This window comes from Perca fluviatilis, chromosome 12, assembly GCF_010015445.1.
Source record: "Perca fluviatilis chromosome 12, GENO_Pfluv_1.0, whole genome shotgun sequence".
Classification (NCBI taxonomy): domain Eukaryota; kingdom Metazoa; phylum Chordata; class Actinopteri; order Perciformes; family Percidae; genus Perca; species Perca fluviatilis.
In genome coordinates, this window is record NC_053123.1 from 24,364,998 (window position 1) to 24,380,451 (window position 15,454).

Below are 15,454 nucleotides of genomic sequence, written 5' to 3' on the forward strand. Positions count from 1 at the left end.
CCTCTAACTGAGCTGAAAGAAAAAACAGATTCATGTGAATAAAAGGTGCATGTAAACCTGCCGGAGTGAATATGCATATTGTCTGAGAGAGCAGAGGCTGAATCATTTGCCTGTGATGTATGTCGAGCAGCGGGCAAATTGAAGCTGAGTGTCGACCACGCTTAATTGTCATCGCCAATTAGTGCATTGTGGGACGCCTACAATGGATCAACTGTAACGAGTAGAACGAAGTCCTTTGTGCTTCTCCAATGGCCCGCGGACCAGTCAAGACTCATTTAGGGCCCGAACAACGACGGAGCAGAAATGCCAACGAAAATGAAAACAAAAGACAGTTTAAGGAGAAAAAGAGGACGGAGGAAAGAAAAAGAGAGCAGGAGGGGGGGAGGTAGACAACGGTCACAGGGGGAGTGAAGGACTGGGCCTCTGCTCTCCCAACATGAGAGGAGGGTGTATGGCACACACACACACACACACACACACACACACACACACACACACACACACACACACACACACACACAGCCCCCCCCCCTGACATTTAGCGATCTGCTACACAAAAGCTGGCAGGGCCCCAGTGTTCCCAGTGACCCGGTTGTTCAGAGGCTCGTTGGGCCACGTCAAAGCTTTCAGCAGGTTTGAGTAGAGCAGATTGTCTGTGTGCTTTTGTCAATGTTAAAGGGTAGAGCCACTGTTTTTATCCTACTCAAATCCTTATTAAAATGTGTTTGCAATTAAGCATAAAACAACTTCCTTACCAGGCTTTCACTCATTACAAACAGAGAATCATTGAAGCAAAAACCAAGAGTAATTATTATATATTTTTTTTAAGTTCTTAGGCAGGGTCATATCCAGGACTTATCCCCCCCAGCAGAACCACAACAACCTAAAAACAAGTTTGACTAGCTGCCAACCAAACTGTCCAATTTTCTGAGTATTTAAGAAATTCCTAACTTTCGCTGTTCATTTAACTGTTCTCTATCATATTCTCCTTACATGGTCTAATTGTCGTTTTCTCTGCACTGCCACATATGTAATGTTATTTTAATGCATTTCGATTTTGACTATTAACAGTCAAATTAAAGATGTTTAGTACAAGAAATATCGGAATCAGCCTCAGAAATATATACAGTATGTGTAATCATATAATGTAAGCTCTTCGTTATGTCATTAAACCCACACATTCACAGAAATATTACCTAAAGCATGATGTCTGATTCTACAGCCCTGCTCACAGGATAATCTGCCAACAGAAAGCTCATTAGAACGGAGTTCACTTATCACTGATGTCAATATACTCTAGCTCCACCTTTGTTGAAAAGAAAACAACTCAAAACAATAAACTCAAATCCAGATAGAACTGATAACAGTGAATGATTCATGAGAGATTAAATCAATTACAATTAACACGTATCACAGTGCTATCAACAGAGAGAGGTGTGTGTGTGTGTGTGTGTGTGTGTGTGTGTGTGTGTGTGTGTGTGTGTGTGTGTGTGTGTGTGTGTGTGTGTGTGTGTGCGTGCGTGTGTGTGTGCGTAGACACCTGTATGAGCCAACAGGGAGGAGAAATAAAAACCACAGTAGAACAGATAACTAACTGAATATCTGAAACTGACAGTAGTTTAGTTTTTGTGCTGATTAAACATGTAGCGTTTCACATACCATTTCACTGTTAAAACTAAATATATATGATACATGCATACATTAGATTAAAACAAAACTCTAATGACTAAAATTAAACTACAACTAATTTACATTTTCGTCAAAAGACTAAAGCAAACTCAAAAGCAGGTGCCAAAATTCACTCTGATCCCTTGTAGGCTTGAAAGATGGCTCCGAACAGTTTGGATCTTGCTCTCTCAGCTTTAGTCAGCTTGGATTCACAGAAGTTTCAATGGATTCCAACAGAAACAGAGTTACTGTAAAAAAGCGTCAAAACATCCATAGAAACTTCACAGGGGCAGATAATCACCTTGTTTTATCTTTACCCCGTTAGTTCATGGCCATAGTTAGTTCACCTTCTTATAGCTACGAAGATCTTCTAGAAGTTGTATCTATGTTTGTTTTTTTACATTTTAAATTGTTTTTCCTCCCTTCCAGGCAGCAGTTGGTTTCTATACATTTTGCCATCACATTAAAATCAACTTAATGCAGCCGGATGTCAATACAGATTGATGTAAAAGGTCTGACACAACAGTAACTCTGACAACAAAAGTGTGAGACAAACAAAAGATGCGATGTCTGTTCACTGTGGCGGATCACCTCACTCAAACAAGCTCCAAGTCTCTGCGTGTTGATTTTTCACACAGCGCTGACATGAAAGTGGCTGCCACACAGTCTGCAGTATGCTTAGTCAAGTCTGCATCATTTGTAAGTAAATAGCTGAAAGGTTTGTTCAGACTGAAGGTTTAGAGGCAGAACGATTACAATCAAGTCAACGGAAAGAAACGCGTGGACACAGATTTGTCTGACCACGTGTCCTCTCTGTCAAATACAGTATCAAATAAAACATAAGATGAGGAGGCAAGACAATGAGAGTTAGAAATGATTCAAAACCCAAAGCTGATTGACTTAATTTACGACAGAGAGAAGAAAAGAGAAATGCTAGCAAGCTAACAGCTAATGTTTGCACCTGTCTGTGAATTGCCTGTTTTGAGTAAATAAACATGGACTACAAAAAATATTTCACATGAATACATTTTTAATACATTTGTAATTCATCTGAAGAAAACCTTAAAGAGGAACTCCGCCAATTTTACACATCAAAGTGGGTCTTACAAGTGTTGAGGTGGGATTACTACTGCATGTGTGAAAAATGTTGTGTAAAGTCTTTTGTTTTGATAAATTGCCTCAAGTGATGTCACTTGAGTCTGGAAGACTACAAGTGTGAAAGTTAAACAAATCTGGAGGTGTGGAGTTAGAAAGAAGTGAATGCTTCAGGCTAGAGGTTAAAATTAGCCGCTACTAGCATAACACAGCCAAATCTCCGATCCAGCTGACTGTGGTCGAGTTGCATTATGGGTAATGTAGGCAGCAGGTTTTGACAAGGGTGAAATTATAACGATCTATCTGGTTCTGCTGCATCGTTTTTAATTCCTAAAAAACAAACAGAAAGCATCCGGATTAGCTCAGTTGGTAGAGCAGGAGCACATATATGGAGGTTTGCTCCTCGACGCAGCGGCTGTGGGTTTGAGTCCGACCTGCGGCCCTTTGCTGCATGTCATTCCCCGTCTCTCTCCCCTTTCATGTCTTCATCTGTCCTATGGGGAAAAAAAGCCTAAAATGCCCGAAAAAATAATCCTAATAAAAAAGTGTTATGAGTGCAATGCTAAACTCTTTGAAATCAGGGTTTCTCAACCTGCTCTGGTCCCTTTTTAGCACCCAAAATTCTCTAAGTGACTCAAGTAAGTTTTCTAGTTTGACATGAATTTGATCACATTGAATCTGTAGTTTTATTTTCAAGAGTAAGATTTCTCATTGACCACACAGAGTCCTAATGCCAAGGGTGAGAAACTCCTGGTAGGTCCTTTAAACATCTGTCGAAATGGCGAGAGCTCCAGAAACATTTGGTTTAGCATTTTTGTCGTCAATCAATTTAATCATATGTACCTAATTTTGATGAAATTGATAAAGTAGGTTGTGTGTGTGCTCTTGTTCTTCTGTCTTTGTGAGGACCGGTTTGAGTTTCAGACCTTGATTGTGAGAGGATTTTCGAGTAGCTGTGTTTCTGTTGTTCTGTTCTTCTTAAAATGGCTGTTTGAGGGTTTGGATTCACATTGGTAAGTTGAGGTAACAAAGACAAGGTATAATTCATTATGTCAACAGGTATAGAAGTACAAATGTGTGTATCTCGTGGTTACCTGATCAGCAAGTGATGCAGGTCTCCTTGTGTTCCCACTTAAAGCTTGGGAAATCACCACAAGTAATCACATATGTATGTGTGAGTGTGTTTACACGAGATTGATGCCGTCCAGCCTTTACACGTGAACTCCTCGTTGTTTGCTTTCATTTGTCAAAGTAACCTGAGTGAAGGTAAATCAGACTGAGAAAAATGTTAAACACACACACACACACACACACACACACACACAAGCACACCCTTTAAGACCTTTGTCCCCCAGAGAGCGTTGTGACCTTTGTCCGATGTGGGATGTGTGTGTGTGTGTGTGTGTGTGTGGAAAGAGGACAGAGTCATACGATCAGATATTGAGCACCACAGATTTTTCCAATTATTTTGATTAAGTTGTATTTAGACATCAATCCAATGCTGGCAACGTTTACTCACTTAGTCTCCACACACACACACACACACACACACACACCTCATACATGTTGTGAATAGGAACGGGTATTGAACCTCTATACTTTTTCTGGTATGGAAACGGATCTGTAGCTCCAAGTATCAACTGTCGAGTACTTTAGTAAGTTTTAGATTGTTTACATATCCGATCAAATAGTTCCTGATTCAAATGAAAACCTTCGTCTATTTTAGACGAAAAAAAGAGCATAGTTTAATAATGCATGTGTAAGTAATTGTTTTGATATTGCTACTGAAACTGAAGGTATTGGCACAGCAAGTATCAAACATGTTCAACTGATACCTTAGATGTGAAACCCTATTTATTTGATCGTATGAAACTGTCTCCATGAAGAGTGTCAACGCATACTTTTTACTCAGTGTTTCCTCAAACTTTGTGAAAATCCAAATAAGCTTTTATAAAAAAAAAGAAGTTAGAAGGTTTCAACATTAAAGCAGGTTTTACTCACACTGCTGATGTGTGACTTCACCGCCTCACGTCATTACACTGCTGTCTGTTGATTTGACTATAGCCACTTCATGTTTCACGTATACCTTTCTTGTATAAACTGTATATCATACATACATATAGATACCATGTATGGGTTTCAGAAAGACAATCACTGCATACAGTAAATAACCAAGTGATGAGAAACCAGCTGCCTGTCTGACAGTAGGAATGCTGACAACCCAGAGAACAATTACTGTTGTTGTTTATCAGCTTTGAAATGACACTAGCTTTAAAACAAGTTTTGAAAATGTAATAATTATGTATGTATGTAATAATTCAGCAAATAACAGACTTAATTTCAAAATGACTTTGAGCTAAAACAATACAAAAAATAGATACATTGAAAACAGATTAGGCCTAATAATTTAAGTTTTAAATGAGTAGAAGAACTAAAAAGATTGATTTACAAATCATGTTAACATACAGGTTTTAAACAATACTATAATTCCAAAAGGGAATAACATTTTTAATTTTCTCTTCTGTTCAATGACTCGGTTATCATTTATGTAGGCGTTACCAATCAGCCGTTTGATGACAAAGGAAGAATAAGATGAGGAAGAACTGGTGTCCTCTTTACCTCACCAACAAATAAATTGTTTAAAAATGCAACATGTAGGCTGTAAATAACTGGATAATCATAAGCATTTAGCCTGTGCATGGTTTGATGTCTGATGTATGTGATGTAGCCTATTAAATGTGTCTGTCCATCATGTCTCTGTTGTGGTCTTTGATGTAAGCAGAGCTAACAGGAAATGACAAACTGAGACTAGAAGTCTGTCAGAAGTCAGGGACAGTGTATGCGAACAAACTACATATTAATATTCTTCTATGCATACAGCTGAGCATGTATCATTATATTGAAAGGACCAATTTAAAGATACAACTCTAAATTGGTCCTTGTGGGAACACAGGAACAATAAGACAGAAGAAAACAGAAGGACTGTAAACAGAATTGACTGTTTGAGACAATCAAATTAGGTAAAATGAATATATTGGATGACAAAATTAGAGCAATGGAAACAAGCAATGAGCAAAGAATATTCAGGAAATAAGAAATGAACCAAGACTGTGAAAAACAGAATGCAAAAAGAAAAGAGAGAATAGGAAAAACAGGATGAATTGCTGTTGATGCTACCAATAATGTGAATTGAAAATGTGACTCTCAAATGCCACAGAATATACCTGTAACAATTATTGTTGTGTGTGTGTGTGTGTGTGTGTGTGTGTGTGTGTGTGTGTGTGTGTGTGGTCGTTTGGTCAGGTTGCCAGTGGGTGGAGAGACCTCATCCATCATCTGATACCTTCAAGCTGGTGGTAAACTCTTATACCTCCTAATGCAGGAAGTCATAAATACAACTCACTGATGCGTTCAGGTGCTGTCGGTGGCAGACAATAACAACATGGTCTATGTCAAAAGTGGGTTTTCGACATCAGGCTTCACTGAGCTGCAAAATAAAGAGGAAAGAATCAAGGAAGTTCTCATTTAAATGGTTTCAACCTGTGTGGATTCTACATGAAGCATATGTTTATAAATGACAAATCGAGATTAGGACTACATTTGTCAGATCATACTGGAGTTCAGAAGTTGAGCGGAATTACAGTGTTTTAAAGATCATTCACATATGTTAGTGTAGTAAATAAAATATCTCAAAACCTGCATGGGCTATTATTTTATTTGTGTTGCATTAACATGCAAGCAGAGTTTTGATGTTGTAGATGGTTGAGGTGGATCTCATTTGAACTATAGACTGTAAATTAATATGAACCTTAGTGTTAAAACGTTTCGATGATTAATTAGACGTTTCGCAGAAAATTAATTGCCAAACTTTGGTTAAGTCATGTATCAAGAAAAACTGTCAATATAACATGAAAAAACTAAAAACTAAAAAACATACAGTACTAGAGTACATGTACTTAGTTACTTTGCTGCAAAACTACAAGGACACTTGAAGTAATTAAATCACTGCAACAAGAACATTGTATAATCCGTTATTTTTGTCTATTTTTAATGTCATCTTTAAATTGCCTTTATTTTATTAAACGATTTTTTTCTCTTTATAGGGCATCTAATTGCAGTCCCATTTTTATTCCTAAGGGACTATATAAAGCATGTTATGTACAAATTTGCTAATTGCTGTGGATTAGGGTCTAAAAGGGCATCATTCCTAATTAAATGCTGAGTAAAAGATATGTGATCAGATATTAATAATGCCTCATCTTCCATCGCAGATGTGTCAATTTGTTTTGGGTTGGAGCATGTCGCTTTAAATCAAATTATGCAACCACTTTTGAACACTGTATGACCCTTACCATTAGCCTTTTTTTGCCATTTGCCATTGTCTAGATTTGGATATCTGTTTGTTTTTATTTTTATACTTGTACCACTATTGATATTTTACATGTATTGCACTCTTTCCTAATTTGCACTGCAACAGCTGCACAACAGTGACCCTCAGGATAACTATCGATGTTATCTTAATGTATCTATAAAATGGGGTTTACAACTGACATTGTTTGTTTAATAGGGAAGCCAGATTCTTCTTTTCCATACTCGCTCATCCGCTCATGGTCGAATCATGACATTTCCGACAGCCCCTGAATGCAGCAGTGCCTGTGTGTGATGAGGAGGTGCTGCAGCAGCTTCAGACGGACTTTATTCCGTCCTGGGGCTCAGAGAAGGCTGCACGCGCACGCTGCTGCACTTGATAACACGGGATAAGTTTCTACCCTGAAGGACGCTTCGGGTTATTCTTCGTATTTTATTTTATTTTTTTCCCCTTCAGAGGCAACAGAGATGACAGTTGTGAAACTTTGAAAAGAAACTAACATGTGCCCGAAAGCTGATTCATGTTACTGAGGGAATAAACGCCAAGTGGATATTACACACCGGGCTCCGGACGCAGAGACTGGAGACTTTCATGCTCACTTTAAACATTCATTTGTTTTCTCACATTTCCTTGGACAGCTTTTAGTCTTTTCTTTTTGTTTTCACAGACCGCGATTGTCATAATGCGACTTTTTCTGGCGTGTGCGACCTGTCAGGAACAAACAGAGCTGGTAAAAATGTTACAAGGTCGTTAAATTTATTGGAACGTGACCACCGGAGATGAACTTTCTCCGTATTGATTGCGGGAGCTCTGGTGAATGATTGACAGCAGAGGCTCGGCCTGGCGCACAAACTGGATTTACCGTCAGGAGTTCAACTTGTTTTGTTTGAATCATTCTAGAGAAAAGAAGGATCACAATATAACCCTGGCCCTGGTCCATTCAGCAGAAGAATAACGTTTTCATCCAGGTTTCTGAGATGAACTGAAGCTAACTTACCCTCCTCCATTACTATTTCATTTCCGTTTTAATGACTCTAAATCGATCACTTTAAACCATGTTCTATAGGCCTATGGCATCTACGGTGAGGCACGCGACGTGCAGCCCGGGGTTCCCGCGGCCCCTCGTGCTACTGCTGCTGCTGTTCCGGTGTCCTGGTCTCACATTAGGAGCCTCCAAAGATCTGGTGTGTGAGCCCATAACTGTGCCCATGTGCAAGGGCATCGGCTACAACCTGACCTACATGCCCAACCAGTTCAACCACGACACCCAGGAAGAGGTGGGGCTGGAGGTGCACCAGTTCTGGCCCCTGGTCCGGATCCGCTGCTCTCCGGACCTGCTCTTCTTCCTATGCAGCATGTACACCCCCATCTGCCTGCCGGACTACCGCAAGCCGCTGCCCCCCTGCCGGTCTGTGTGTGAACGGGCCAAACGGGGCTGCTCCCCTCTGATGAGCCAGTACGGTTTCGAGTGGCCCGAGAGGATGAGTTGCGAACAGCTGCCCCAGCTGGGCGACGACTCGACCCTATGCATGGACCAGAACAACAGTGAGGCCACCACCCTGGCTCCACCGTTCCCCAAGCCCACCTCTAAAGGCCGGGCCAGACCACCCAGCCCCCCGCAGTGTGACAGGGAGTGCCGCTGTCGAGACCCCCTGGTCCCAATCAAGAGGGAGTCCCACACTCTGTACGGCCAGGTCCACACCGGTCCCCTACCCAACTGCGCCCAGCCCTGCCACCAGCCCTACTTCTCAGCCAACGAACGCGCCTTCACCAGCTTCTGGGTGGGACTCTGGTCGGTGCTGTGCTTCATCTCCACCTTGACCACTGTCGCCACCTTCCTCATTGACATGGAGCGCTTCCAGTACCCAGAGAGGCCCATCATCTTCCTGGCTGCATGCTACCTCTTCGTGTCTTTGGGTTACATCATCCGCCTGGTGGCAGGCCACGAGCGAGTGGCGTGTGGCGCCGGCAGCAATGTTGGTGGCGACCAGCTGCACATCCTCTACGACACCACTGGCCCCGCTCTCTGCACCCTTGTCTTCTTGTTGGTGTATTTCTTTGGCATGGCCAGCTCCATCTGGTGGGTGGTGCTGTCCTTCACCTGGTTTCTGGCTGCGGGGATGAAGTGGGGCAGCGAGGCCATCGCTGGATACTCGCAGTATTTCCACCTCGCTGCCTGGCTCATCCCCAGTGTCAAGACCATCGTCGTCCTGGCTCTCAGCTCTGTGGACGGGGACCCTGTGGCTGGGATCTGCTACGTGGGGAACCAGAGTCTGGAAAGCCTGAGGGGTTTCGTACTCGCACCTCTCGTGGTTTACCTCTTCACCGGCTCGCTTTTCTTACTCGCCGGCTTTGTTTCTCTCTTCCGCATCAGAAGCATCATCAAGCAAGGTGGCACCAAGACCGACAAACTGGAGCGGCTGATGATCCGCATTGGGCTCTTCACGGTGCTGTACACCGTCCCCGCCACCATCGTGGTGGCCTGCCTGGTCTACGAGCAGCACTACAGGCCCGGCTGGGAGCGAGCCTTGGCCTGCTCCTGCCCGTCTGAGCGCCAGCGCTTGGGCGTGGGCCCGGACTATGCCGTCTTCATGCTCAAGTACTTCATGTGCTTAGTGGTGGGCATCACATCAGGAGTCTGGATTTGGTCAGGAAAGACCCTGGAGTCCTGGAGGAGGTTTGTCACACGATGCTGCCCCTGCTGGCCACAGAAAGCCACTGCTCCACCCTCCATGTACAGTGAGGCCAGTACTGCTTTAACTGGACATACTGGAACTGGGCTGACATCAGGGATCTACCACAAAGCTGTTCCATTGCATATATGAACTGACTGGCACAGTTACGAGGATTGATGTTCATACAGTCACCTCTCTGGACACTCAGACATAAACTAAAGTAAGTGTGGACCAACATCTGGAGGACTGTGTGCCCTGAATATCAGCTTCGCGCAAAAACTAGATGATTGTGACAATATGACACACAAGGGACCAAAAGATTCAGAGCACAAAAAAGGGAAAAAAATAAACAAACAACCCGGTTAATAGGAATTTAAACGAAGAGAGTTTGACTTTTGTGAAAAGTGACTCCAACAATTGGAGCTGCTTTTCTAAGCGGTCGAGCTGAAACAGCTGACCAAACGACATTTGCTGAGGAAACAATCTTCAAACCTAATAGAGTTCCATGGATCCATGATGGAATCACACATGCTTCTACCTGTCTGCTTATCCTGAGCACTAAGAGAGAAAAAACATATTTATTTATGTATATATTGTATAAAGTTGCTGTAAAAATAATTAGGTGTATGGTGGGATATGTTTAGTTTGTAACCAACCAATGCCAATGCCACAAGCTAAGTGTAAGACACCAGAGAAACAAATATTGTCTGATTTGAACTGTATAAACTTGTACATGAATGTGTTGTTTCATGTTAATGTTTGAGTGTGATATCTGGTGTGTTTTGTATGATTAGAAACTGAAACAGCTGAGAAACTCTTTGTTTAGGTTTTCCCAGAAGTAATCTGGGAATCAAACAAAAAGCAATTCAGCCTTGATGGATACCGTTATAACCTCTAAGCGCTGTTGTTGGTTTACATCCCATTTAAAGTTCCTAAAGTCTGTTTCTGAACTAGTTTTGTTCGTGTTCTGTGAACTAACAGGCAGTGATTATGTTAAAGCTGCAGGATGAAACTGAGCTTGGCCTTTACCCCCCTCTGCTGGTCGACAGTGGAGCTGCTCACTTTGTGTCCACATCAGGGACTCCCCAACAGATCAACATTAGACCACAGACCCTCAGTCAAATAAGATTTTGTACCCAAACTGTCTAAAGAAATCTATGCATTACGGAACAGTAGTGGTTACAGTGACATCCACTATTGGAATAGGTTTTTATTCTAATTTTTATATGATTTCTGTTTGACAATTCTGCTGTGGACTCCCTGATACCAACTCAAGGGCCTCTAAAAAGGTCCCTGGACCTCACGTTGAGAACCATTGCTCTACTTTTCTTGTGATTCCAAGACATGGACTCTGAACAGACAGATGTTAGGATTATACATTTTTGAAATAATTAGTTGATGGACAGAAAAGTAACCAGCAACGTGTTTGATAATCGACTAATTATTAAAGTAATTTAAAGCGGAAATGCCAAAAATGTGCAGTGCTTCTCCAATCCCTGGTCTCCAAAACACCGTTAACTGATGTTTGCACAGTTGGTTGGAGAAAACTAGCAACAAGCCCCCAATCAAGACAACAATTAACAGATTAGTTGAAAATGAAAAAACTCATAGCCCACTTATTATTTTTTTTAACCATTATGTTGCTTTTATTGGGACAATTTCGACTTAAATGTAGTGACTTCAAACCAAATCATTCCGTTATTAGTCAGAACTAGTGCTGAAATATTTAGTCTAGTAATTCATTAAAAATATGAATCCCTAATCATTTTAAATTCACAGAAGACAAAACAAGACATTTTTAGCTATACCCTCTAAAATATGAGGATTTACTGCTTTTTGATGATCTTTAAAAACTAATTTAAATTCAATATTTTAGGTGTTTGGGACCATTGCATAGACAAAAGGACTTTTAAATGTCCACTTTGAATGTGTGTCATTATGTTTGACAATTTATAACATAAACAAGTGCTTTTGGACAATGCTGCTTTTCATCACAATTGACTGTATTCTGCTGCTGACTATTATGGAAATCTGTACCGAGTTGTATGAAACAACATTCTAGAGCAGAAAGTCTTAGCAGGGGTCTGTGGTTTAATGTCGATGATCCGTTTTAGGAGCCTTGACAACATAAACTGAAGGAACCGCCCGTCTCCTTTCAGAGGTCACGACATCGGAAGACAGAAAGTGAACTAAATGACTGAGAAATTGAAGAAAAAAAAAAATAACCACATTTGTTTTCTGCTGTGATGGTCTGTGATATTTTCATTCAATGCTGTTGGCCAATTGTGTTGTTTAGACTACTGTGTGTCCACATGCTAGATGATGTCTCTAATTTATTAGCCTGATTTGTGCGAGTGAATGTGATTGTGTGAGCAATGATGATGGACGCAAGTTAGTGTTGGTAAACTGCTTTGTTATTGATAGAGTTCCTCAAAGATTATAAAAAAAAAATATTGTAGATTTTGATTCATATTGTGGAATTAAAACTGAGTTGATCTCGAGTTAAGTGCATGTCTCATGTACGTCTGAGTGTTTCTGGATATCTGGTATGTTTGATTCAAGGCTTCTGGACTTTCTGGACCAGTCTGACAAGGTATATTTGAGCTGCGTTTGTGCTCATATTTCAACTAGAAGAAAATCACGTGCTAAACGTCTTGATTTCAAAGTTGAATAAATGGGGGAGGGGAAGAAGCTTAAATTCCAGTATAATCTCCACATAATGAAAGTTTAACTGTTTAGTGGCAATAAACATGACAACAATTTTACAGTTTAAAAATCAAATAGAATATCCAGTAACGGGTTATTTAAAAATCAACAAAGTCTTACTCACTTGGAGGCTCCTGTTTTCTTCAAATGTGTCGCTGCTTTCTGCACGTCATACTGGTGGTCGCTTGCCTGTAGCACCGTCCTCCATTTTTACAACACAGCCTGATAGAACTTCTCTCTTCTCTTTCACTAACATCTATCTGTACTCTATAATAAGCAGTACATTTAGATTCGGACACTCATGAATCACTGACAATAGGTATTTAAGGACACTTCATTTGTCACCTTCAGAATACAGACACTAAAATGAAAAAGCGAAAAGCAACTAATATACTCCACTAGTTCGCAAATAGGGAATGAGCAATTCAGACATCACATACAGAGTGATTCTGTTTTTTGATTTGTTTTCCTGAGCTAAGAGCACCCCAATTTTTCTAGGTTTTTATTGAAATTCATGCAGTTCAATGTCTTATTGTATTCTGAAATGAAAGAATAGAACAAATGAACAATTTAAGTTAAAAAAGAAATCATGGAATCAATTTATAAACCAAAATGTATTCTAAATTTTTGACTCCTCAAAGTAGCCCCCTTTGGCAGATATAACAGATGGACTGTTTTTTTATATAGCGCTTTTCTAGTCTTAACGACTACTCAAAGCGCTTTAACATAGTACAGGAACCATTCACCATTCACACACATTCATACGCTGTGGCCGAGGCTGCCATACAAGGTGCCACCTGCTCATCAGGTAAACATTCACACACATTTACACTCCGATGGCATCGGGGGAAACTCGGGGTTCAGTGTCTTGCCCAAGGACACTTCGGCATGGAACTGCAGGGCCAGGTATTGAACCACCAACCTTCTGATTGGCAAGCAACCTCTCTACCACTTAGCCACAGCCGCCCCAGATAAACACACTCGTGGCATTCTTTCTACAATGGAAATCAAATATTCTTCAGAAAGTTCTTCCCAACTCTGTTGCAGAAGTTCCCATAAATGTGTGGCACTTGTAGGTTGCTTTGCTTTCACTTTTCTGTCCAGTTCATCCCAAACCAGCTCAATGGGGTTTAAGTCTGGTGACTGTGCTGGCCACTCCATGTTTTTAAGCTTACCATCTTGTTCTTTTTTCCTAAGGTAGTTCTGGCATAGCTTGGACTTATGTTTTGGGTCATTATCTTGCTGTAGGATGAACCCCTGACCAACTAGGCGCATACCAGAGGGTACTGCATGGTGCTGCAAAATGCTGTGGTAGCCATTTTGGTTCAGGGTGCCTTTCACTCTGTACAAATCACAGACCCTGGATCCAGCAAAACAGCCCCAGACCATCACGCATCCTCCTCCATGTTTGACAGTTGATGTCACACACTGAGGAAACATCCTTTGGCCTACTCGACGGCATAAAAAAATCCTGCGTGATGAACCGAAGATTTCAAATTTTGATTCATCAGTCCATAGCACCTTCTTCCAGTGTTCAGTAGTCCATTGACAGTGTTTCTTGGCCCAGGCAATCCTCTTTTTCTTATTCTGACGTCTTAGCAATGGCTTTCTTGCTGCACCTCGACCTATCAAACCTGCAGCTCGAAGTCTTCTCTTTACAGTTGAAACTGAGACTTGCTTATTACGACCACTATTAAGCTGTGCTTGAAGCTGTCGTCCTGTGAGCCGCCTATCACGCAAACTGTTGACTCTCAGAAACTTGTCTTCTGATTCTGTCGTGGCTTTGGGTCTGCCAGACCTCTTCCTGTCAGAGTTTCCCCCAATTTCTAAGTGCCTTTTGATGGTGAAGAATACTGTACTCACTGACACCTTGACTTTCTTTGCAATTTTTCTGTAGGAAAGACCAACATTCTTAAGTGTTATGATGGTCTGTCTCTCTTCCATTGTTAATTGCCTTTTTCCCACCATTTTTATAGCAACACACTACTTTCTGCAGTACAATACTGTTCAAATAATGCTCACGAGGGTATGGTACCACAGTGTGTTCCAACAATACTTTTATACAAACAGAGGGGTAGTAAGTAATCCAGACAAGTTGGAACACCTGTGGGAATTGGTAGCACCAACTTTCAAAGCTTGATCAACCTCCACTGCTGCAGAACAGCTTTACGTTGTTAACCCATTTCTTGTTCCCTGAAAAAGGCCTTTTTGTAAAATACTGAAATGTACATTATTTTTCCGTTTTGGGTAACCTTACTTTTTTTTTTTTTAACCTCAGGCAGTTCACCACTTACCTTTGTACCATTTCAAGCTAATCATTGGACTTGAACTGCTAAAATTTCAATAAAAAAACTAAAAAAATTGGGGTGATCTAAAACTTTTGACCGGTAGTGTAGATAGACCCTCTAACTTTATCACTATGTCGATACATAGCATGATTTGGTAAATCTTCTTGGTAAAATCTATTAATAACGGCTTAGTAAAATAGATGTCTGTTTTTGTCTAAACCAGCTTATTAAATACTAATCCAAATCATGATCCATCATTGCATTGCACACAGTGACATAATGCAGGGGTTGAAGCAAGAAACCATTTGTGAGCCTGAAATGCTGCCCTGGAGGAAATGCATACAATGTATATTATATGCAATAAGCATTATATAAATGTAAAACTTGGCATGGTGGCTGAGAACTTTAAGCCCTGCATAATGCAACAAGATATATTAAAAATTAAAAGCGCATCTCACGATGCACAATCTCTGACAGTTGACAAAAGGCGGTATCCACCAGTTTGTTCACTGCAGAAGCACTAGAACTTCAATTTTTCTGAATGCAGGATTGGTTTGATTAAAAAAAACAAAAAAAAAACAGTTACTTTACTTAAAGGTATCTACACAAGAGTGACATGACACGGTCATGAACGTGTCATAAACATAAACAAG

The 15,454-nt window shown here is 40.9% G+C and overlaps 1 protein-coding gene across 1 annotated transcript; it reads left to right on the top strand.

Annotated features, from left to right (window-relative positions):
• The first annotated feature begins 7,473 nt into the window (after nucleotides 1-7,473).
• Nucleotides 7,474-12,318, top strand: fzd5 (frizzled class receptor 5). The gene has a single exon (XM_039818621.1). It carries the CDS (start codon nucleotides 8,188-8,190, stop codon nucleotides 9,955-9,957), a length of 1,770 nt encoding a protein of 589 aa, XP_039674555.1. The 5' UTR covers nucleotides 7,474-8,187; the 3' UTR covers nucleotides 9,958-12,318.
• The last annotated feature ends 3,136 nt before the right edge of the window (nucleotides 12,319-15,454 follow it).

What these genes read in the sequence shown, in the direction of transcription:
- fzd5 (XM_039818621.1), top strand. Translation starts at nt 8,188, where the DNA reads ATGTTCTATAGGCCTATGGCATCTACGGTGAGGCACGCGACGTGCAGC.